The 21,511-nt window shown below is 58.4% G+C and overlaps 4 protein-coding genes and 1 long non-coding RNA gene across 8 annotated transcripts; 1 reads left to right on the forward strand and 4 right to left on the reverse strand.

Moving 5' to 3' along the window:
- Positions 1–27: 27 nt before the first annotated feature.
- Positions 28–7,959, forward strand: TMEM234 (transmembrane protein 234). 2 transcript variants are annotated; one of them, XM_002720674.4, is made up of 5 exons: positions 28–98; positions 313–464; positions 1,171–1,237; positions 7,000–7,092; positions 7,372–7,959. In XM_002720674.4, exons 1-5 carry the CDS (start codon positions 83–85, stop codon positions 7,464–7,466), a joined length of 423 nt encoding a protein of 140 aa, XP_002720720.1. In that variant the 5' UTR covers positions 28–82; the 3' UTR covers positions 7,467–7,959. The 2 variants fall into 2 exon arrangements, with proteins under 2 accessions (XP_002720720.1, XP_008271992.3); XM_008273770.3 differs by having other exon boundaries at positions 34–98; positions 7,310–7,959.
- On the reverse strand, positions 1,552–7,122 carry LOC138850691 (uncharacterized). The gene is made up of 2 exons (XR_011390807.1): positions 6,987–7,122; positions 1,552–2,891 (listed from the first exon to the last, which is right to left on the reverse strand). It is a non-coding gene; the product is annotated as an uncharacterized lncRNA (long non-coding RNA).
- A 103-nt stretch (positions 7,960–8,062) lies between the features above and the next one.
- DCDC2B (doublecortin domain containing 2B) lies at positions 8,063–12,249 on the reverse strand. The gene is given in 10 exon segments (XM_017350195.3): positions 8,063–8,229; positions 8,231–8,296; positions 8,552–8,655; positions 9,021–9,153; positions 9,606–9,645; positions 9,759–9,905; positions 10,117–10,248; positions 10,464–10,540; positions 10,930–10,981; positions 11,846–12,249. Coding segments are annotated over 10 exon segments (1,047 nt in total). The 5' UTR covers positions 12,112–12,249; the 3' UTR covers positions 8,063–8,199.
- A 297-nt stretch (positions 12,250–12,546) lies between these two features.
- On the reverse strand, positions 12,547–15,188 carry IQCC (IQ motif containing C). Its single transcript, XM_008273766.4, has 5 exons — positions 15,036–15,188; positions 14,511–14,654; positions 14,119–14,362; positions 13,796–13,905; positions 12,547–13,692 (listed from the first exon to the last, which is right to left on the reverse strand). Exons 1-5 carry the CDS (start codon positions 15,075–15,077, stop codon positions 13,090–13,092), a joined length of 1,143 nt encoding a protein of 380 aa, XP_008271988.3. The 5' UTR covers positions 15,078–15,188; the 3' UTR covers positions 12,547–13,089.
- Positions 15,189–15,337: 149 nt separating this feature from the next.
- CCDC28B (coiled-coil domain containing 28B) lies at positions 15,338–19,562 on the reverse strand. 3 transcript variants are annotated; one of them, XM_017350198.3, is made up of 7 exons: positions 19,244–19,338; positions 18,575–19,007; positions 18,004–18,184; positions 16,492–16,658; positions 16,201–16,394; positions 15,995–16,017; positions 15,338–15,537 (listed from the first exon to the last, which is right to left on the reverse strand). In XM_017350198.3, exons 3-7 carry the CDS (start codon positions 18,165–18,167, stop codon positions 15,483–15,485), a joined length of 603 nt encoding a protein of 200 aa, XP_017205687.1. In that variant the 5' UTR covers positions 18,168–18,184; positions 18,575–19,007; positions 19,244–19,338; the 3' UTR covers positions 15,338–15,482. The 3 variants fall into 3 exon arrangements, with proteins under 3 accessions (XP_017205687.1, XP_017205688.1, XP_002720678.1); XM_017350199.3 differs by lacking the exons at positions 18,575–19,007; positions 19,244–19,338 and adding an exon at positions 19,421–19,562; XM_002720632.5 differs by lacking the exon at positions 18,575–19,007 and having other exon boundaries at positions 19,244–19,403.
- Between the last annotated feature and the right edge of the window lie 1,949 nt (positions 19,563–21,511).

The following is a 21,511-nucleotide window of genomic DNA, read 5'->3' on the forward strand; positions in this document are numbered from 1 at the left end:
ACCGGAAGAGGCTCTGGAGTCACTTCCGGGGTATGGGTCTCCGCCCCCTCTCACCCGGAAGTAGAAATCGCGCGGCGTTGCCATGGCGGCGACTCTGGGTGGGTAGTCGGCCCCGCCCTTCCTGGACTTCCCGACCCCGCCACCCAGAGTTCTTTCCTACTCCACACCCACCCCGGGTCCCAGCCCCCCGGGACCTGTCCCTGGGCGCCAGCCTCAGCCGGGGTGCGGGAGAGGGAAGGGAGATGGAGGCAGAGGCAGGCTAGGGTCGGGCCGGGGTCGGGGTGACTGGCATCTGCATGCGTCCGCATTCAGGACAGGTGCTGGCTCTGGTGCTGGTGGCCGCTCTGTGGGGCGGCACGCAGCCGCTGCTGAAGCGGGCGTCCGGCGGGCTGCGGCGGGTTCACGAGCGGACCTGGGCCCGGCAGCTGCTGCAGGAGATGAAGACGCTCTTCCTGAATACTGAGGTGCGTCCGGAAAGGCTTCTCTCTCGCCCTAGTAGCTGCTAAGAATTTGGTCTCTGGAATCCAACGGGTCTGGGTCAGAATCCCGGCCCCACCGCTTCTTCAACCTCGGTGTCCTCCTCTGTAGGGTGGGAATTAGAACCGTTTGGGAGGGCAGCTGTGAGAATCAGGTGAGGTGGGCGCAGAAAGCGCCTTGCAGTGGGCCAGGTGCTCCGTCTGTGGCCGCTATTGTTAGTATCAATGCCATCCCTCCAATTACGCGAATACAAGGCAGCTGTGGCGAGGTGACCTTCCCAAGGCTCCAGGTGGCCCTGGGGGAGGGAGGCGGGGGGCTTATGGAGAACTGGCTCTGACCTCAGGGGTGCCCGTCCAGGCTGGTGGGAAAGCCAGGCATGGGCGGCACTCCTTCCCGGGGCTGAGGGCTGTCTGAATTCAGAGGAGGGAGGCTGAGCGGGGGACTTGGGGAAGGCTTCCTGGAAGAGGTGACACTGGCACTCAAGGCTCTGCAGGATGGAGGCGATGGGCCCCAGCAGAGCTGAGGGAGAAGGCATTTCGGGCAAAGGCTGGAGGTCAGCCCTGGACGGGTCCCTCTGACAGGGCCTCGTGCTCGCTGGGCTGTGTACCCATCCCTCCCTCCGCGGAAAGGCCAGGGGAGGCAGCGCTGCGCAGGCAAGCCACCACCCTGACTGCACGTTTCTCCTGTCTCCAGTACCTGATGCCCTTTCTCCTCAACCAGTGTGGCTCCCTTCTCTACTACCTCACCTTGGCATCAACAGGTAGGTCCCCGGCTCGGCTGCTTAGTGGTACAGGCCGCCTGGAAGATTCCCAGAGGAGGCCATGGCACCTTGCTCCTGCCTGTTCCCCCAGCGTGCCTGCTTCTCCGAGGAGGAGAGTGCAGTGGGCTGGTTCCGTGTTGCCAGGCGCTTGGGTTGGGTTGAAGCCTGGCGGTCTTGAGCAGCATCAGAGGAAAAAAAGGAAATTTTATTTTGCTGTACCAAGTGCTGGCTTCAACACTCTGGCTGCCACAGTGAGGTACTTCAGCAAGTTTATGGGAAAAAAAACTATGCATGGATTTCTTTTTTTTTAAAGATTTATTTATTTATTTATTTGAGAGGGAGAGTTACAGATGGAGAGAGGGACAGAGAGAAAGGTCTTCCATCTGCTGATTCACTCCTCAAATGGCCAGTGAAGCCAGGAGCTTCTTCCGGTTCTCCCACGCAGGTGCAGGGGCCCAAGGACTTGGGCCATCTTCCACTGCTTTCTCAGGCCATAGCAGAGAGCTGGATCGGAAGAGGAGCAGCTGGGACTGGTGGAATTGGTGTCCATATGGGATGCCAGTGCTGCAGGTGGAGATTTAGTGTAAGCCACAGTGCTGGCCCCATATGCATGGATTTCAATTTTTTTTTAAATATTTATTTATTTTGAAAGAGTTACAGAGACAGAGAGAGAAAGAGGTCTTCCATCCTCTGGTTCACTCCCTAAATGACTGCAACGGCCAGAGCTGAGCTGACCCAAAGCCAGGAGCTTTTTCCAGGTCTTCCCATGTGGGTACAAGGGCCCGAGGACTGGGGCCATCTTCCGCTGCTTTCCTAGGCACATTAGTGGGAGCTGGATCGAAAGTGGAGCAGCCAGGATGTGAACTGGGGGGTGAGCCGGCGCCCATATGGGATGCTTGTACTGCAGGCGGCAGCTTTACCCATTATGCCACATTGCCGGCCCCTAAAATTTTCGTAAAGATATATTTATTCATTTCAAACACAGAGCAACAGAGAGAGGGAGAGACGGGCATGGGGTGAGGGAGTGTGGATCTTGCATTTGCTGGTTCACTCTCCAGATGGCCACAACAGCTAACCTGCTGCACCACCATGCTGGCCTCTGGTCTTACACATTCTATTTAATTCCCATGGTGACCTTGTCAAGCAGACCTGATTATCGTCACTTAGCGAGGGGAGTTATAGCACTTTGATAACTTATTTCCCCTGCCTGAAGTCCCCTAGCATTTCGGTGCAGAGGACTTAAAGCCGTGTAGTGAAGCTTACGCTCCCGAGCCCTGCTGTGAGGAGTCCCCTACTGCGGTGTTGCTGCCTGGAGTCTCACCCAACCACTGCACTCACAGAGGCCAGGGGAGGGTGAGGAGACGGGACAGCCCCAGATCCGCCACCTTGGCTCCACCTAGAGTCACTGCTCTTCCGCTAACTTGCAGTTTGCGTTTCCCAAAAGACCTCATTGAGAGAACTTGAAAGTCTGGCCTTCACCGTGGGCGAATGACACAGCAGATGCCATCCTAGGGTCCTGCTGTCTCGTCAGCCGCTCTCCGTTTTTCAGGGTCCATCCTTTTTAATCATCAGAACGGTAGTCTCTACTTGTTAAGCATCTACTTCAGCCAGAGACGGTCTGTGCAGTATCACAGCTCACCTCACGATGGCCCTGCTGGGGAGAGGGCAGCTCGCTGTCAGTGTTTTGCTAGTGGGGGAACAGGCTGAGTGTTGGAATGATCTGTTGGAGACGGCACAGGGAAACCCGCTCTGCCTCTCTCCTGTGCCCCTGCTCTCCCACTTTTTTTTTTTTTTTTTTGTAAGATGTATTTATTTATTTGAAAGGCAGAATTACGGAGACGCAGAGGCAGAGAGAGAGAGAAAGGTCTTCCTTCTACTGGTTCACTCCCCAAATGGCCACAACAGCTGGAGCTGGGCCTATCTAAAGCCAGGAGCCAAGAGCTTCTGCATCTCCCACGCGGGTGCAGGGGCCCAAGCACCTGGGCCATCCTCTACTGCTTTCCCAGGCCACAGCAGAGAGCTGGACTGGGAGTGGAGCAGCCAGAACTCAAACCAGTGCCCAAACGGGATGCCGGCACTGCAGGCAGCGGTTTTACCTACTACGCCACAGCGCCAGCCCCGTCTACTCTTGCAAATGTGTCTTTCACAGCCATTCGTTTCACAGAGGGGATGTAGGCCCAAGCAGCTGTGAGTGGCTGGGGGTGCCATGTCAGTTTCTTGGGTGGATAATGCTGGCCTTGCTGGGGCCTCCCAGGGGGTGGGGAGCAGGAGAGCTCCCTCCTTCACCTCAAGCAGGGAGGCCAGGGACTACCGGGAAAGCACCTGTTGAGGAGCCAGCAGTCAGCCTGGCAGGCAGGTAACTCAGCTTCTGATTGGTCCCTTAGTATTTATTCCCTTATTTGACAGGCTGGGACAGGAAGGCAGACAAAGCTCCCACCTGCTGGTTCACTTCCCAGCCTGCCACAGCCAGGGAGTGGAAGAGACTGAAGGTGGGGGCCAGGAACTCAATCTGGGCCTCCCATATGGGTGGCAGGGACCCCAGTACTTAAGCCTCCAACTGCTGCTTCCCAGTGTCTGCCTCAGCAGGATGCTGGAGTCAGGAGCTGGAACAGGGAATCAAACTCAGACACTCCAGTGTGGGATGTGGGGGTCTGACTGCAAGGGTCAATGTCTGTCCCATCCATATCATCTGTATTTTGTGACTTTTTTTTTTTTAAGATTTATTTATTTATTTATTTGAAAGTCAGAGTTACACAGAGAGAGGAGAGGGAGAGGGAGAGAGAGAGGTCTTCCATCTGATGGTCCACTCCCCAATTGGCAGCAATGGCCGGAGCTGTGCCACCAATCTGAAGCCAGGAGCCAGGAGCTTCTTCCAGGTCTCCCACACAGGTGCAGGGGCCCAAGGACCTGGGCCATCCTCCACTGCTTTCCCAGGACATAGCAGAGAGCTGGATGGGAAGAGGAGCAGCCAGGACTAGAACCAGCGCCCATATGGGATGCTGGCGCTTCAGACCGGGGCGTCAATCCACTGCGCCACAGCGCCGGCCCCGTATTTTGAGACTTTTTAATAAATGTTGATGAAAACACTTAGCGTGAGAGCTACCCACTTAGCAGTTTGAAGTGTGCGGTGCAGTGGTATTGATTCACTGATCCTGAACACATTTTCTTACTGAAGTCAGCCCCATAGAGCTTTACAAGCCAGGAACAGATCCTGGGCTCCAGTGCCTTCCCCCACGGCCCAGCCCTACGTCCTAAACCGGGACTTGGCCTCCTGCTGCCGAGGTTTACTTTTCTCTTTAACGCCGTAAGACTCAAGCCTGAGCTGAAACAGAAACACAACATGCATACCTCATTTTGTTTAAAGAAAGATTTATTTATTTGAGAGGCAGAGTTACAGACAGAAAGAGGGAGAGACAAAGAGAAAGGTCTTTCATCTGCTTGTTCACGCCCCAAATGGACGCAACGTCTGGAGCTGGGCCAATCTGAAGCCAGGAGCCAGGAGTCTCTTCCGGGTCTCCCACGTGGGTTCAGGGGCCCAAGGACTTGGGCCATCTTCTACTGCTTTCCCAGGCCATAAGCAGAGAGCTGGATTGGAAGAGGCACAGCCAGGACACGAACCAGTGCCCACATGGGATGCCTGTGCCACAGGCAGAGGCTTAGCCCACTACACCATAGCGCTGGCTCCATTACCTTGTGTTTTGCTTTGCCAATATCCATTTTTTTAAAAAAGATTTATTTATTTGAAAGAGAGAGGTAGCAACAGAGAGAGAGAGAAAGGTCTTCCATCCGCTGATTTACTCTCCAAATGGCCAGAATGGCTGGAACTTGAGCCTATCCGAAGCCAGGAGCCAGGAGCTTTTTCCAGGTCTCCCACGTAGGTGCAGGAGCCCAAGGACTTGGGCCATCCTCTACTGCTTTCCCAGGTGCATTAGCAGGGAGCTGGATCAGAAGTGGAGCAGCCAAGACTCAAACCAGTGCCCATATGGGATGCTGGCTCTGTAGGCTGGGGCTTTAACCCTCTGTGCCACTGCACCGGCCCCACCAATATCCATCTAATTTAGTAAGGGCACAGGCTTTCGAGTCAGGCAGACCTTGGTTTAAACCCTCAATTTGGCACAGTGGTTAAGACAATGTTTGGGGGCCGGCGCCGTGGCTCATTTGGTTAATCTTCCACCTGTGGCATCCCATATGGGTGCCAGGTCCTAGTCTCGGTTGCTCCTCTTCCAGTCCAGCTCTTTGCTGTGGCCCGGGAAGGCAGTGGAGAATGGCCCCAGTACTTGGGCCCCTGTACGCATGGGAGACTAGGAGGGAGCACCTGGCTCGCTCCTGGCTTCGGATCAGCGCAGCGCGCTAGCCGTAGCAGCCATTTGGGAGGTGAACCAACAGAAGGAAAACCTTTCTCTCTGTCTCTCTCTCTCTCACTGTCTAACTCTGCCTGTCAAAGAAAAAAAAAATAAGTAAATAAATAAAAAAGAACTGGAACAGCCCAGACTTGAACTGGCGCCCATATGGGATGCCAGCACTGCAGGCAGAGGCTTAACCTTATATGTCACAGCACTGTCCCCCAAACATTGTCTGCACCATGCGGGTGCAGGACCCAAGCACCTGGGCCATCCTCCACTGCCTTCCCAAGCCACAGCAGAGAGCTGGACTAGAAGAGGAGCAACCGGGACAGAATCCGGTGCCCTGACCAGGACTAGAACCCAGAGTGCTGGCGCCTCAGGCGGAGGATTAGCCTAGTGAGCCGCGGCACCAGCCTGTTCCAGTTCTGATCCAGCTCCCTGTTAATGCATCTGGGAAAGCAGTGGAAAATGGCCCAAGTCCCTGGGCCACTGTGCCCAGGTGGGAGTCCTGGAAGATGCTCCTGGCTCCTGGCTTTGGCCTGGCCCATCCCTGGCCGTGGGGGCCATGTGGGGAGTGAACCAGTGGATCGAAGATCTCTCTCTGTATTTCTGCCTTTCAAATAAATTAATTAAAAAGAAAAAAGACACCACTTAGGACATCTGCATCCCATGTCAGAATGCCTGAATTTAAGTCCCACCTCCACTTCCAATTCCAGCTTCCTGCCTGGGAGGCAGATGATGGCTTAAGTGCTTGGGTCCCTGCCACCCATGTTGGGGACCCAGATTGGGTTCAAGGCTCTGGACTTCTGCCTGGCCTACCCCTGGTTGTTGCAAGTACTTGGGGAGTAAGCCAGCAGATGGAAAAAACTCTATCTCTGCTTTCCAAATAAATACATTTAAACCCTCAATTTGTCTATATTTGTGCGACTTCTTTGAGCCTTTCTTCCCTTTGGTGACAGTTCTCTCCTTGTGGTGTTGTGAGCAAGGTCACATGTGAAAATGACATGAGACGTACACAGAGCACTGTGCGTAGCCTGTGCTTTATCGACAGTAGCCGTGCTTGGCGCTGTTACACAGGTTCCACCGTGTCCTTTGGGCTGTAGGTGCCTTCGTATCTGTGTGCCTGTCTGTCTGTCTAGAAGATCTCAGTTCTCTCTGAATGCAGAGACCTCATTCTCACTGTCAAGCCAGGCTGGTCTCACACCCGAGCTCAGGGCTACGCTGGAATCCCGAGAATGCATGAACTGGGAGTCAGGAGGCCTGGGTTAGAGTCCTGAGCTCTGCTGTGACTTCCTCTGGCGCTGGGGTCAGGACGCCTTTCTGAAAGGTGTGCAGTGGCCACGAGGGTGAGATGAACGTGTTTGTGACGGGAAAGGCATTTCCTGCACCTCAGGGGCTCTCCTCACCTTGACCACCCAGACCTGACTCTCGCCGTGCCCATCTGTAACTCCCTGGCCATCGTCTTCACAATGATCGTCGGGAAGATCCTTGGAGAAGAAATTGGTGGCAAACGTAAGTCAGGCTGCTGCCCGGCCGTGACAACCCTGGGTGGTTCTGTCCCACGCCCATCTCCCAGGGGCTGGTGAGGAGAGGGCCTTCCGCCATCCTGCCCCTTTCCTCTGCACCTGTCCTGCTTCCTGGTGGTCATCACTTTCCTTCCCCTGGGCAGTCTGGGGACAGATGCTGGGGTGGAAATTGGGACAAGCCCTCATGTGAGCTCTCCCGCCAGCCCAGTATCAGCTCCCACTGGCATGGCTGAGCCGAGTCCCTGATTTCCGCCTGTTATCCCAGGAGCCATCGCCGGCATGGTGCTCACCGTGACGGGAATTACACTGTGCATCACAAGCTCAGTGACCAGGACCCACAGGCAGCCATCTGCTCTTTGACCCCCAGCAGCCCTGCTGTCTCCAGGGAGGCCCGGGTCACAAGGCGCAGGCCCTGAGCAGGGAGAGCTGGCACGTCCTCCCATCTCATGTGGAGAACAGCTACCTCATGATCATGTTAAGGACCACGAGCACACGGGAGACTCACACACCCTCAGCATCCTCTCGGCCCGAGCAGCTCTCTTCCTGCCGTCAGTGCCAGGGCCTTCTGTGAACTGTCACGGGGCAGAAGCCAAGGACGGCAGCACCCCCGCTGCAGTCTCTGAGCCGGAAGTGCAGACAGGAGGCCCCCAGGGGTCAGAGTCCCCACACATCAGGATGGCAGCAGAGATGAGCTGTCTGCCAGCCCCTCCCATCCCACCAGGTGGTGGCCAGGAATCCACCACTGTTAGCCCCTCTCCCGCCGGAGTCAGTGTGAGCCCAGCCTGCCCAGCCAGCACCCAGCACAACACCCGGTAGCAACAGCCTCCAATAAATCTGCAGTCAGCAGGGACTATTTACGTCTTCTTTTATTGTGGCAGACGCACTCCCACGTCTGGGGTCTGCCTCCCAAGCTGTTTGCTGCTCCTCTCTCTGGTCAGAGAATCGTGTAAGGACAGGGCTGCTCTGCTCAGGAAGGGGACTGGGCTGTGGGCCTGGGCGGGGAGGGCGGGCGGACAGGCCTCGGCCCCAGGGAGCAGGCTGTGGGAGGCGGAGGATGAAAGGTGGTGGTCCCCAGTTCTGTAGCCACCGGCTGTCATGGCAGAGCAGGGGCTGAGGCTGAGAGCCTCTCCAGCCCCAACCCCAGGCTGGCCGGCCAGGGACAGGTCCTCTTCCACCACCTCTGCTGCCTGCTGCAGGGGGTGGAGAGCCATGCAGAATGGAGCTATGATCTGTCCAGCCTCAGCCCGCAGTCCCCCAGCCCCCAGAGAAAAAAAAGACAAGAAATTAGGAACTGCTTTCACATCCACTAAGCCAGGAGCTGGACTCTGGCATGTCAGATCTGTTTACATCTGTCACAAGGCGAGAACTGTGCCCAGGGCCCAGGCTGCTGGTTTCCAGCTCAGAACTGCCCTGCCAGCACACTGCTTCCTGACCCCACAGCTCACCTGATCCAGGGGCTCCTCTGTCTGCGTGTTGTCATCCTCCGCCACTTCCTGGGCCTCTGCCGTCTCCCGCCTTGGATGGGGAGCCCCATACACTCCCTTAACTCCTAATAAGGGAGCAACACGGGCCGATGTCCAGGCTGAGGGGCCCTTGGCATTCTTGCCCTGGACTTTCCGCACCAGCCCCGTCCCTTCCCCTGGGGCTTGTGCACATGCCCCACTACCCCAGAGGAGAGTAGGGAAGTCCAAGGTGAAAGCCCCCACAGCCACCCCTTATAAATCCCGCCCCTGAAGTCTCCACTGCTTTGTGGTAAGCAGGGAATCCCTTTCCGTGTGCTCCCTGTCTTGTGACAAGTCCCTGTGAAGAAGCAAGGGACCCAGGTGGGGCACTAGGTCATGGCAGCCCCCACCGGCATTCCCAACAACAGTAGCGACCGTCCTGTCACTGTCCAGGGGCACCGGGGCCCAGCACCTGGTGGAAATGAGAGCGTGCAGAGCTTGCTTGGCTGAATGGCCGGCTGGGATCTGGCATAGAAAGCAGATGGCTCCATTCGGCTTGGTTCCTTTGGAGAGGGCGGGGTAGGCTGTGCCCGGTGACCATGGGCCTAGAGAAAGGACACTGGGCTTGGGCCCTGATTGCTGGCCGTTCTCCCCTTCCTTACCCTGAGACCAGGCGTCAGTGCACCTGCCTGTGGGAACTTGGGAGAGGTGATTTCATCCATCCGCATGGCGTGCATCCTCCCTCCCCGCCACCTCTTCCCATCGGGGCAGAGGAGCTGCTTTGAAGACGCTCGGTGAAACTACACTCTGTCCTCCACCTCACACCCTGTGCCTGCTGGCTCCTCTCTGGGGAGGGCCCAGGCCTGGGATAAATGGGGAGCTGAAAAGCTCCCCTAGGCCCTACAGTCCCACAGTGCTGTGCCACTTCTGGCTCCCTGCGGAATAATCTCTGTGTCACAGGCACTGAGAGGATGCCAAGAGAGAAGGTCAGAGCCTGGACCACAACAGCTGTCACCATCACCCTTCCCCCACCCCCAGGCTGCCCTGCATCACCTACCCCCTGCCTGTGGGGCCTGCACTTCGGGCCTGGTGGGTGCCTACAATGAAGAAAGGAAAGAGTGCGAGGCAGTGGGGGACATGGAGTCAAAGCACCCAGATTGAGGGGGCCACCTGTGCCCCCCACCATCGCCCTCCGCCTCTGAGGCTATACCAGCAGCCTCCACACTGGGAGGGGCTGGGCACCAGCAGCTCCACATAGGGAAGGGCCTTGAATTCTTCTTCTCCGACAGCAACGTAGTATCGGCCGCTCACCAGAGTCTCCCCTGCTGCCAGCGGGTACCCTTGTGGGGTGCAGAGTCTGGGAGCGAGCCAGACAGGGGGAGAGGACACGGGGCACAGTGTGAGGGATGGGCGCAGCGATTCCGAGGAACCCTCAGTCCTCTGAGGGCTGGCCGGGGCCTCTCCCTGTGGTACAGGAGGAGGCCACTGTGGGGATATGCTGTTCTTTGCCTGGCCACATCAGGAGGGAGGCCTTGGGACCCTCAGGCCTCCCCCGCCCTCATACTCACTTGCATACAGCTCCACTCTGCAGCTTGGCCTTCTCAGTCAGGAGTTCCAACACCGTGTCCCAGTCCTGGCTGGCAGCCTGGGACAGCTTCAGACTAAAGGGGGGACTTAACAGGTCCCCATTCCTGAACACGCTGAGACAGGACAGATTGGTAAGGGGGAGGGGCTCCAGGACTTGCTATATGTGGGAGGAAGGAGGGTGGCAGGGGGACTGGAAGATGGGCTGAGAACCCCTGCTGGACCTCAAATGTTTCCATCAGTAACCAGCTCTTGGGACAAACCCACCCCCATTTTCTCAGTCTCGATGAAACAGAAATCCAGACCCCTGCTCTCTGCCACCGACACTCACTGGATATAGCAGGGGGTGCCTGCCAGCAGCCACCGTCCAAGGGCCCCACCACATGGCTGGCGAATCACAGGAGGACCCTGAAACCCAAGTCAGGCCCCCACATCAGGGGAGAATTGAGGCCATCGGTTAGGGGTGAGGCAGGAACCAGGTTCCGGGGCAGAAGAGAGAGCATGGAGGGGGTGAGACCGGTCACAGCTTTCACAAAAGGGTGCCTCTTTGTCCCCTAAGCCACATTCCAACCTCTGCTCAGCTCCATCTGTTTCACAGGACCACAGCCTGGACATGCAATGGAAGGCTGGGACAGGAACAAGGGGTGTCTTGGAATCCTGCCCCACAAGGACAGCAGCTGTGGCTGTGCAACTGGCAGCTTCTGCTGCTTCCGGGCCCCTGGCGTCCCAGACCTAGCTGGGGCAGTCCCAGGGAGGGGGTGGGAAGAGGGCCCAGGGACTGCCTCCCCCAGACTCACTCGTAGGCTGTGGCTCTTCCCCCCTGGGTCCTTCCCTGCAGGGGCTAAGTAGCTGAAAAGACAGGTAGATCACAGGTCATCTTCAGAAGCCCAGGGACTGCCAGGATTTGGGGCTGGGGCCCAGCTCCGTAGGCATCCAGGCTGGCTGGAATACCCTCACTCATCTACTGCAGCAGATGTGGGCTCTTGACCCTGCTTCAGGCTCCCTTGCTGGATCAGGCTGGAAACCCAGGCTGGAGTCTCCAATAGAAACCACGTTTATAGGCTGAGAAACTATGGAGTCAGAGCACCCGAGCGTCAGTTACTCTATCAGGTACTTTCTCATTCATGAGGTAGGTGGGTTCATCTCCACGTTGGATGAGACACCAAGAAGTGAAGCCACCTGCCTGAGGTCACAGGGGAAGTGATAAAACCCAGTCTAAATTTGCCTCGTTCCCACCCCTGCCTTATGTTAGAATACAGCAGTCCCAACCCGGAGCCAGGAGTGGTAGGCCTTGGGAGCCAGATCTCAGCAGTTGCAAGCTGAGACAAATTCCGGACTCCCACCTTGGAAGATAGCAGTACCCTGCCGAGGGGGATGACCCTAGTCTATTCGGGGAGAACACCAGGGAGGAAGCCATGGTGGACTTAGTGCTTGGTGATGGGGTTGCCAGGGATCCAGTTAAGAGGAGGTTTGGGGAAAGGCGCTCTACCTGCAGCATGGGCTCCTTCCGCATGCTGGTCCTGGCTGATGGGTGAGCCTTCGCACCAAACAAATCAGTTTACCCTGCAGCTCAACCATTGCCTTTCTGGCTAGTGGAGATGATTCCGGCCCCACCCCTGCTACACTGAGGTGAGAAGGTGAGAAGTGCCCACAGCACACACAGCAAGTGCCGCCCCGCCCCCTCCCTCCCCAGCCCAGCCCCAGCCCACTCACGGGAGCTTGCGGAACCGTTCGAAGCCAGCAGCCACATAGTGCCCTCCATTCTGCAGCTCTGCCAGGTTGGTGACAGGGTGGCCGTGACAAGGCGTGTAGAGGGTACGCACAGCCCGCGGTGCCTGCACAACTGAAGTCACCTCACAGAGGAAGGCCTCCATGGTGGGGAAGCGGCGAGGGGCTACCACCAGCTGATGGCCTGGGGAGAAGGGGTCCCCATTCCGATACACCACTACCCTCTTGGCTGCTAGGCCGCCACTCGCCATAGTATGCCGTAGTGTGCCAGAGACGCGGAGCTGTTGCCAGGCAACCAAGGCAGGGCTGGGAACAGTGCCAGTGGTAGGTGGAACCCTGTCCTGTCAGCCAGTAAGGCAGGGAGAGCCTCATTAAGGTCCTATCCAGTCTGCCCTCGAGGGGGCCTCACGAGAGCAGGAAGGAACGGCCTGGGGCCTGGTGGGAGAGGGAGGGAGACCACACTGAAATCCGTGTTCCAGGGGTCTCCAGCACCTGAGCCGCTCTGTAGCCCAAGCGTGGAGCTGAGGGAGATGGCTTTGGGGGCTGTCAGCAAGGAGGAAGGCTAGATCTGCTGCTGGGTCATGGCTCCCAGCTGCCTCTAGGGACAGTAAGCCATGCCAACAGGAAGTGGATAGGAGGGCCAGAGTCTGTCCTGGCCAGAGGCAGAAAATGAAAACCAGCCAGGCTGAGAATCCAAGAAAAGCCTTTATTCTCCATCAGGTTTCCTACTTCACTTCCCCTATAAGACTCCTTGTCCTGAAATCTGGATTGAGCCACAGGCAGAGGAGAAAGCGTGTCCTTTGCCCGTCTCCTCCCTTCACTCCCGCCAGCTCCCTGCTCCAGCTTCTCTTGGCCCCACCAGCCAGCAATGACCAAGGACAGGGCAGGAGGCAGAGCTGGCACCAGGGAGGTGGGCTGAAGCTCTGCCCTGCTCAGCACCTCTCGTAGCGTCCTCCTCTGGGACTCGGCCCTCCCCTGGCTCCCCAGGGTTTAACCTGCAGGTCCTGTTTTCCACAGCCTGCTCCTCCACGGGTCCTCTCCTATACCGTCTGACCCTGCAGAAGAAAGGTTCTCAGGTGGCCTTGAACTCCACGGTCCAGTCCTCTGGTTTCTCCATCCATGGTGATTAGGCTCAATGGAGGTTCCATCCCTGGACCGTCTATCACTCGGGGTCTGGCTGTGGGCTGGTTTAACCTTCCTGAGATCTGGGCCACCAGGCTCTGGCCCTGCTATGGTCCTATCCCAGACGATATGATCCTCTCAGAGGCCCGCCCCTTGGGGCCTCGCTGTTTGCCAGAGTCTTGGTGGTCGGGCCACCTGGGGGACTTGTCTTCAATGCTGGGGTCCTCACAGAGTACAGGCAGCTGTGTCCTGGCCTTCCTGGGACAGTGACCTCTAGGTTTGAGGTCTCCAGGAGTCTGGTCCTCCAGGAGTTGCACCTGCTGCAGGCAGGTCCCTTCAAGTGCCTGTTCTCCACGGTCTGGCCCTTTGGTAAGCCTGGGCCCACTAGCCTGGCTGGCTGGCGGCATAGGCGGCTGTGGGCCAGCACTCCTGTAACGTGGTCCTCTGCTCTCAGCCCCAGGGAACTTTCTCTCTGTAGCAGCCAGACGTTCTGGGGATGTGTGGCATTGAGGCCTGCCCCCTGGGCAGGAGTCATCTGTGTGGGTTAGCTCTGTGGTGGTCCTGTCTCGGTAGCACTGGTCCTCTAGTGATGGACTTGGTTCTGACCAGACCCACCCACAGGCCTGGCCCCCGGGATCTGAGCACATCCTGGGCTTGTCTCTGGTCTGGCCTGCTTCTGGGGAGCTCAGTGTTTGTTTGAGTAGTAAGTACTGTTGGGAGAGAGAAGAGGCACTGTATCATGCAGGCCAAGCAGGTCTCTCCTGACCTCCCACTCCGGCCCTATGTTCAGAAAGAGCTCCAGTTAGCGCCTACCTCCTTCCGGCTATTGATGGCTTGTTGAATCCACAGCAGTTCCATGGCCAAGTGGCTGCGGTGGGACTGGAGCTCTGACAGACCCTGGGGCAATCCGGGACCCATGGCGTCTGTGGAGGAGGAGGGAATGGAGGCAGCAAGCCTTGGGGGAAAACTGAAATCTGACTCTGGCACCCCCTGCTAACCACCCGTGTGCTGCTCCCCAAAGGCAGAGGGAAGAAGGGAAGGGAGGCAGCTTATCCACCACCCCCCTGTCACTCTGCAGGTGGGGAGGCTCAGGCCCACGAGGGTCAGGGGCTTGCCTCGATCAGGCAGGGAGATACCTGGGTTCTCCACACTTGATGTGGCTCTGGTCTCCCTTTGCCTGGGTTTCCTGCTCTGCTCAGCCTGAAGCCAGGGGCTGTCATCTCGGCTGGGAAGACGTCCTGGGTTTGCTGAGCTCTCTCCCGGCTGCTCCTCCCAGAGGGCTTGTCTCTCAGGCTCTTCACAAGGGGAGTGGCTTGGCAGCTGCTGCTCTGCATTGGGTACCCTGTCTCCTGCTTTCCTGGTCCCACACGATTTCGCCTTCTGAGAAATCAGAGAGGTTTGAGAGCCCCAGGGCTAACGTTTCATGTTCCTGGGCGCCATGACCTAGCAAACAAGCTGGTGAGGAGTGGGGACTGGGGTGTGAGGAGGTGAGGCTGTGGCCAATGTCAGCAGGAGGAGTCAGTCGTACCTCTGGGAGAAACCTGGGCCTGGGAATCCAGCCTTCAGTCCACTGAAGCACACCCAGGTCGCCCTCGATCTCTCCTACAATCGCCTCATACTCAGCTCGCAGCCTCTGGAACTGGCGTCGGACCAGGAAGCCCCGGACGCAGGCCTGGTGTGGGGAACGAGTGGAAGCGATCCCCTTATCCCTGTGCGGGAAGGGATCTCGGGGGATCCCCTCGGGGAGCAGCCCCGGGACACGCAAGGTGCGGGGGCACGTAGCGGTGTGCGCTGGGGCTCGGGGGGTCAGGGGAGGAGGCGAGATCGGACCCTCCTCTCCGTGTTAAAGCCCTCCCACTGTTCGCCTGCTCCGGGCCGAGCGTGCGCTGCGAGCCGCGGAGAGGACGGAGGGAAGCCTGTGGCCCGCAGCGTTCTGCAGCGAGGTCGCGGCCGGGCCAGCGCCTCCAGACCTTGGCTTGCGGGCACGAGGTTGCCTTAGCTCGTTGGAAGCTCCCAGCCGCGGAACCCAGGTGCAACCCCGCCCGACCCGCACCTGTAACACTGTCACCTTCCGAAGCAACAGTTCCCGCTCCATCAGGACTCCAACGGCCTAGCCAGCCCGCGGCGCGCCTACGCCTACGTCATTAGTCGGCGCCGCTCAGGCGCAGGCGCAGGGCCGCGTCCCCGTCTCCACGGCAATCGTTGACCGGGTCTGGTGAGATGCTGCGGCCCCTCTCCCACTCCCAGAGGTGCGGGAGGCTTCCCGGCATCTCCCAGAAGACCCCTGTGCAGGGGTGTCTCCTCTCTGGCGGAGGAAGGGCGCAAGGAGGGGAGGGAGGACACGGAGCCGCTTGCTTGTTTGCTTTCTGGTTTTATTCCATCCAGTGCCCCCCTCCCTCATAGCACCTGGGGGGCCACGGAATACCCTCCTGAGCCCAAGCCCGTAAAAAGTCACAGTTTCAAGGGAACGAGAGGAGCAGTCTGGGCCCGGGTCCGACGCCTACGCAGCCGCCTGCTCCTCGGGCTCGGCGTTCTCGGCCAGGTGCAGCTTCTGTCTGTGCCAGTCAAGGATTGCCACGCTTCGGAGCCCAGACTTCCTCCCATCCTGCCCCGGGTTAGCTGTGCAAAGGGGCAGGGACGAGGGTCTCCGGGGCCCACTATGGTCTGAGATCAGAGACTCCCGCCTGCCTTCTCGCTAGGTCATCCACATCGTGCGGGTCCGCGGAGCCAGACCGCGCCCGGGGACACGGTGTAGTCTGCAGACTTGAGTGTTTTGTGCTGGAGAGACAGCAGTCCAGTCCTGCCGTGGGTCGCTGTCAGCTAAGGCGCTCCCCTGGGTTTTGAGGGGTAGCTGCTGCCTGCCCTCTACAACGGCCTTTTTCCTGGTGTTTGGGAAACTCTTCCTAGACTCCTCTGACCCGGGAGGACTGAGTCCTGGAGGGTGGTGGGGAGGACGTAACTGACCCCTCCCTCGAGGAGACCCTCAGCAGTCAGGGCCCTTGGAAAGGATACATGGAATTACTAAGATCTTCCAGCTGTCAGTAGAGAGAAAAGGTGGTCACGAGGGGCACCAGCCAAACCCCCGGAGCCCTGGGAGCCTCTTCTGGTGGAGGGGGAGGGACCCACATACCCCACCTTTCACCCAGGGAGCAGCCATGGCCTTGGAGCGTGGACCTCCCCCAGCCCTAGGGGCCCCAAGACCCCGGGCCGGGACCCACGTTGCTCAGCAGCTGGTCCAGGTTGCGGTCCGCCATCGTCTTCTTCTGTTCCTCAGGCAGCCCGTCCGTGACCCCGTCCTCTTCCTCCTCGTCCTCGTCCTCCTCCCCACACACATCCAGGCTGAAGTGCAGCCGGGCCAGCTTCTCCTGCATCTCCCGAACGTGTTCCAGCTGCTCGAAGGAGCACTCCTTCCCTGGACAGCCTCTGTCTGAGCCCCGGGAGCGAGCCGGGGACCCTGGCCCCAGCCACAACCCCACCAAGACCGTCTCAGCCCAGCCCCAGGGACTCACCGAAGGCCTGCAGCCGGCCCGAGTGGAAGTCATTGAGCAGGTTCAGCAGGCCCCCCTCCATCTCATAGACGTCGGTCACTTCGGTCAGGAAGGAGTGCTGAAGGGGCGTGCCCGCGGGGCCAGCCCCGCCTCCAGCCAGCACGGGCCGGCATTTCTCCTTGCCTACTCTGGGTGGGGTGGACATGGCCACGGTCACAAGATGAGGGCAGCCAGGCTCCCCTAGATCTCTTGTGCCATCTGTGCACTCAGCCATCTGCCCATCCACTCACCAACACAAAAAAAGGCTTGCCCTGGGCACCAGGATTAGTAGAGGGGAGAGGTCAACAAAGAAATCTTTTTCCATGAATGGCACAACCAGAGCCATGCCTGGGAAGAGCTCCTGGGTTCCTGTCTGGACGTCCCAGGCATTCATCCCGTCTCTGGGTAAGTCCCTTGTCCTCCCTGGCCTTCCGTGAGCTTGTGGATGAATGGGTACTCCTTTATTGCCACCCGTGCTATCTTAACTCCCCCCAAAACATCTTTCTGTCCCTTCTCTATTTAAAAACCGTTCTGACTTTTCCATTGCCTTTCGATGACACTGAACACCAGCCTGCTCTGCTGCCTCCCGGTTGCATTTCCTGCCACTCACCCCAGCCCTGGGCGTCAGCCATGCCGTGCTTTGACCATGCCTGACTGTGCGGCTCGGGCAGGTGGTATGCAAAACTGGGGAAACTGATTTTTGACAAGGGGACAAAGAACGTGTATTTAGCGGGAATAAACATGGAGACATTATAGGGTGGGATGCCAATTCCCAAACATTCAAAAAAAATTCAGGGGCAGGAATTAGCACAGTGGTTAAGTTATGAGCTGGGGTGCCCTCATCCCTAGTGGGGTGTCTAGGTTCCTGCTCATGCACGTCTAGGGAGGCAGCAGGTGATGGCTCCTGTACTGGGGCTCCCACATGGGACACCCAGATTAAGATCTCAGCTCCTGGCTTTGGCCTGACGCATCTACCCCTGGCTCTTGTGGGCATTTGGGGAGTGAACCAGAAGATCGAAGATCTCTCTCTCTTCTTCTCTTTTTTTCAAATAAAAAAGGGCATTAACAACATTAAAAAGCTTCAGCAGAATATTCAAATTGTGCATCCAGGCGTCCTCTTAACCATTTCCTGTCCTTGACACATCAGGGAGCTCCCAGAGCCTCCCTGCCAACAGCTTCCTTCCACGCTGCTGCCAGCCAAGCCTCTCCGCGTGTCCAGCAGCCTTCTCTGACTCACTCCCTGGCCCGCTTGCTCACGCCCTCCCCTGAGCTGATCCCTACACTGTGTGGGTCCGGTGACCCACCTGGCCTTTTTGCCACCTGCTGGAGGGCTGGGCTGGGTCTGAGCCCCCTCTGAGTGCTGGGGCCCACTGCGGCCACCCCCAGGGATGGCACCCACATCACGAAAGGCAGAAGGCAGCCCTCGTCTTCCTTCCACCACTCCGCCCACAGCGGCAGCTCCTTGCTTCTTGCCTACTTCCCTTTTGTACCCACCTCTTGAACTTGGTGCGCTGCTTTGGGGAAGGCAGATGAGGGAGTCCCAGGGCCAAGGAGCCGCTGTGGCTGGTGGGCACAGGGACCCTGCGTAGCGTGCCCGAGGCCTGGGCTGGCTGGGTCAGGCAGGGCTTGGGGCTTCGTTTCTTCTTCTTGTCATCCATCGGGTGATGGCTGGGCCCTTTGTAATCGAGAGGGACAATGCAGTCTGGGGTGGGGGGGTGGCTAGGCCCTCATAACTTGTCCCCACAGAGCTGTCCTTTGTACTGTAGAGCCAGATGCCGGCGCCTGCTGCTGGGATCATGGGTGACCCATGGTCTGAAGGGCCTTCCGAAGCCCTAACTCCCCTGCAGCCTGCCAACTAGGCCCTGCCCCAAAGGGCTGGACAGGACACTGTTGTCCCAGGGCTGCTGGGCTTTCCTGTCCCTGGCCGGGAGGGTGGGGCTTGCAGAGGAAATGTGGGTGGGGGGAGACAGGGTGGATGCGAGCTAGCTCCGGGAGCTCAGCTGAGGGTTAGAGGTGTCTTACTGAAGCCCCATTGTACTTAGCAACTGCCTAGGCAGGTGCTCACCAACCAGTCAGCAAGGGCAGTGTTGCAGGCATAGGCAGAGGCACTTGGGAGGTCCCGGTGGTGTGGAGCAGGGTAATGGCAGAAGTGGTGGCACATGGGGCCCGGCTTATTGTGGGTTCCTCCTACGGAGACACTGGCATCCCCGCGCCCACCCTCCCCCATCGGGGAACACCAGGGACTCCCAGAAGTTGCCTGGGCCAGACTCCCAGTCAGCAAGTCCCCTCTCAGCTTCCCGCAGCTGTGTCGCCCGCGCCTGGGATGATGGGATGATGGCTGTGCCGGCCTGCAGTCCAGCCGGGCTCCCTAAGCCTCTGTCAGTTGGATGGCGTCCTCCCCTTTCTGCCCAGAGTCTCCCACCAGGTTTCCGCTCCCAAGCTGGGATGGTGGTGGCAATGGGGCATGAGCACTTCAGTCGCCACACAGCTGGCTGGCCCTGGAGGGAGGAGAGGAGCTCACCCCTGGCCCTCCCCGCAGCAGCCTGGCCCAGTGAGGGACTTGGTAGAACTGAGCCAGGAGCCCTGGCTCCCCAGCAGTGGCTGTGGCAACCCAGGATGGATTTCCCACGCTCAGCCTCCAAAGCCATGTGCCAAATGGACGCTCAGCTCAGGAGCGGGGCTCCATTGGTCATTCGGTTCCCCCGGGGCTTCCCGGGCGGGTAGGGGGACTGACCTGGAGGTTTGGGGTCTGGAGTGATGCCGCTGTGCAAGTTCCCTCCGCCCTCCGCGCTCTCCACGCAAACAGTGGAGGATAAGCTGGCGGGAGGTAATTTGCATTTAAAGGGAAAGTGACCTTCTTCAGCGCTGGGGATGGAGCCTCCCGCAATTACTAAGTTGTTCTCTCCCTCACCTGAGCTCCTCCCAAATTTAAGCGATCCTCTTGGTTGTGCGATGTTACGTATTTTTCCCTTTCCTGTCAGTTTGGGAGAGAAGGTACAGCCCCTTACAAAATGGTGCTGGCTTTGTCAGAAGGGGGCGGAGTGGGAAAGAGCGTAAGCAGCACCAGTGAGAGGAACCTGAAAGGGGAGACGCGTCCCTGCCACGGCCAGAACAGCCCTGGAGGGAGGCGTCGGCACCGCTGGCTCCATTTTACTGAGTAAACAATAGTCTTCAGAGGGCGGCACCACTCAGCACCCAGACCTCCTGGCAGTCAGTGATGGGGGCTGTAGCTGCTGCTGCCGCCAAAGTGGCAAGACCCCTCCCCCACCTCAGGCTTGGGAGACAGGTGTGGGAGCACCAGGTCAGAGAGGTGGCACCCGACTCCAGCCCCAGGAGGGAAACCCGAGCGCCCAGAGGCTGGCCGGCCTGCCAGTGCCGTCCGGGAGGGTCATCAGTGGGGCAGCTGCTTAAAGAGCTGGCAGAGGCTCACAGCTCAGGTCTCCAGAGCAGCATCGGCTGTCCCAGGAGAGGCTCATCCACGGCCAGGCTGGCCAGCAGCACACACCACCCGGCCCACCCCCCGGGCCGGTGGCGAGACAGGGCTTGTTTCTGCGGGCACCAGCACAGGCCTCATTCCCATGCTTCCAATACTCAGACTTTTCAGACGGGAGATACTAATTCAAGACTTCTTCAATAACCATGGAGTTGGAGAGGCAAGACAGCAGGGAAGTGCAGGGGACCCAGGAGCACCTCTGGGGCGCCCACCCTCATTGCTTCCTTTGGGACAGAAGCCTCAAGCTCCGTTTAGAAGCTTCAGGAGTTGGTGCAGAGGTTGACACAGCTTGGGAAGCCTGCATTCCACATCAGAGGACTGGGTTGGAGTCCTGCCTGCATCCTGTAACACGCATTCTAAGGAGGCAACAGGGGATGGCTTGGAGTACCTGGGTCCCTGCCACCCTCACCAGACACCTAGTTTAAGCTTTGGGCTCCCAGGCTTTGACTTGGCCCAGCCCTGGCTGTTGTGGGCATTTGCGAGTGTCCTCTCTCCCTGCCTTTCAAATACAAATGAACAAAAAAAGCTCCAAGTTGAGACCGTATCTCCTCTAGACACTGTGTCCAGCATGGCCAGCACAGAATGCAAACCCATCAGGATGCTGGCTATAGGGCAGAGGCAGCTGCTCTTGCTGGAAACTCTCAGTGTGCAGAGGCCCAGAGAGCAGGGCACTCACCAGGTCCCAGCCTTGCCAGATCACCCAGGTCTCAAGAGATAGGAGTGTTGAGTGAGGCCACCAGTCTCCCAGGGGAGCCTTGGCTTTAACACCTAGGCTTGAGGCACTAGTAGGGGTGTGCAAGACGTCAATCTGGGGCCAGTGTTGTGCCACAGCAGGTTAAGCTGCTGCCTGTGTATGGGTGCTGGTTTGTGTCCCAGCTAATGCACCTGGGAAGTAATGGAAGATGGCTCAAGTGCTTGGGCTCCTACCCCCAATGTGGGAGACTCGGAATTAGCTCCTGGCTTCAGCCTGGCCATTGTGGACATTTGGGAAATGAACCAGTGGATGGAAGTTCTGTCATCCTGCTTTTTCAGATAAACATCTTTAAAAAAGGGGACGCAAGCGTGGGTGTTTAGCCTGCAGGCTGGGCTCCACACGGGGCTCTACCTGACTCCAGCTCCCTGCTAATGCAGACCCTGGGAGGCGGTGGTGATGGCTGCCACCTGATGGGAGACCTGGCTTGTACTTGGGGCTCCCAGCCTTAGCATGGCTCAGCACCAGCCCTGGTGAACATTTAGGGGTGAACCAGCACACAGGAGCCCTTTCTCTTTGCCTCTTGAAGTTGTACAAAAAAACAAAACCCCAAAGAATAAAGAATGTGGCCTTCTCAAGGAATATACAAAACCAGGGGCCAGCACTGTGGCATAATGGGTAAAGCCGCCGCCTGCAGTGCCGGCATCCCATATGGGCACCGGTTCGAGTCCCAGCTGCCCCATTTCCGTTCCAGCTCTCTGCTATGGCCTGGGAAAGCAGTGGAAGATGGTCCAGGTCCCTGGGCCCTTGCACCCATG

The sequence above is a fragment of the Oryctolagus cuniculus genome, chromosome 7 (assembly GCF_964237555.1).
Source record: "Oryctolagus cuniculus chromosome 7, mOryCun1.1, whole genome shotgun sequence".
NCBI classification, from domain to species: Eukaryota; Metazoa; Chordata; class Mammalia; order Lagomorpha; family Leporidae; genus Oryctolagus; species Oryctolagus cuniculus.

Coding starts and splice junctions, on each gene's coding strand:
- IQCC (XM_008273766.4), bottom strand. CDS start 15,077: ATGGAGCGGGAACTGTTGCTTCGGAAGGTGACAGTGTTACAG. Junction 13,906..14,118: donor ATCAAGTGTGGAGAACCCAG/GTATCTCCCTGC, acceptor CCTCCTCCACAG/ACGCCATGGGTCCCGGATTG. Junction 13,693..13,795: donor CCATCAATAGCCGGAAGGAG/GTAGGCGCTAAC, acceptor CTCTCCCAACAG/TACTTACTACTCAAACAAAC.
- TMEM234 (XM_002720674.4), top strand. Junction 465..1,170: donor CGCTCTTCCTGAATACTGAG/GTGCGTCCGGAA, acceptor TCCTGTCTCCAG/TACCTGATGCCCTTTCTCCT. Junction 7,093..7,371: donor AGAAGAAATTGGTGGCAAAC/GTAAGTCAGGCT, acceptor CTGTTATCCCAG/GAGCCATCGCCGGCATGGTG.
- CCDC28B (XM_017350199.3), bottom strand. CDS start 18,167: ATGGATGACAAGAAGAAGAAACGAAGCCCCAAGCCCTGCCTGACCCAG. Junction 16,659..18,003: donor CAGCGCACCAAGTTCAAGAG/GTGGGTACAAAA, acceptor CACCCCACCCAG/AGTAGGCAAGGAGAAATGCC. Junction 15,538..15,994: donor GAAGATCTTAGTAATTCCAT/GTATCCTTTCCA, acceptor TGACTGGCACAG/ACAGAAGCTGCACCTGGCCG.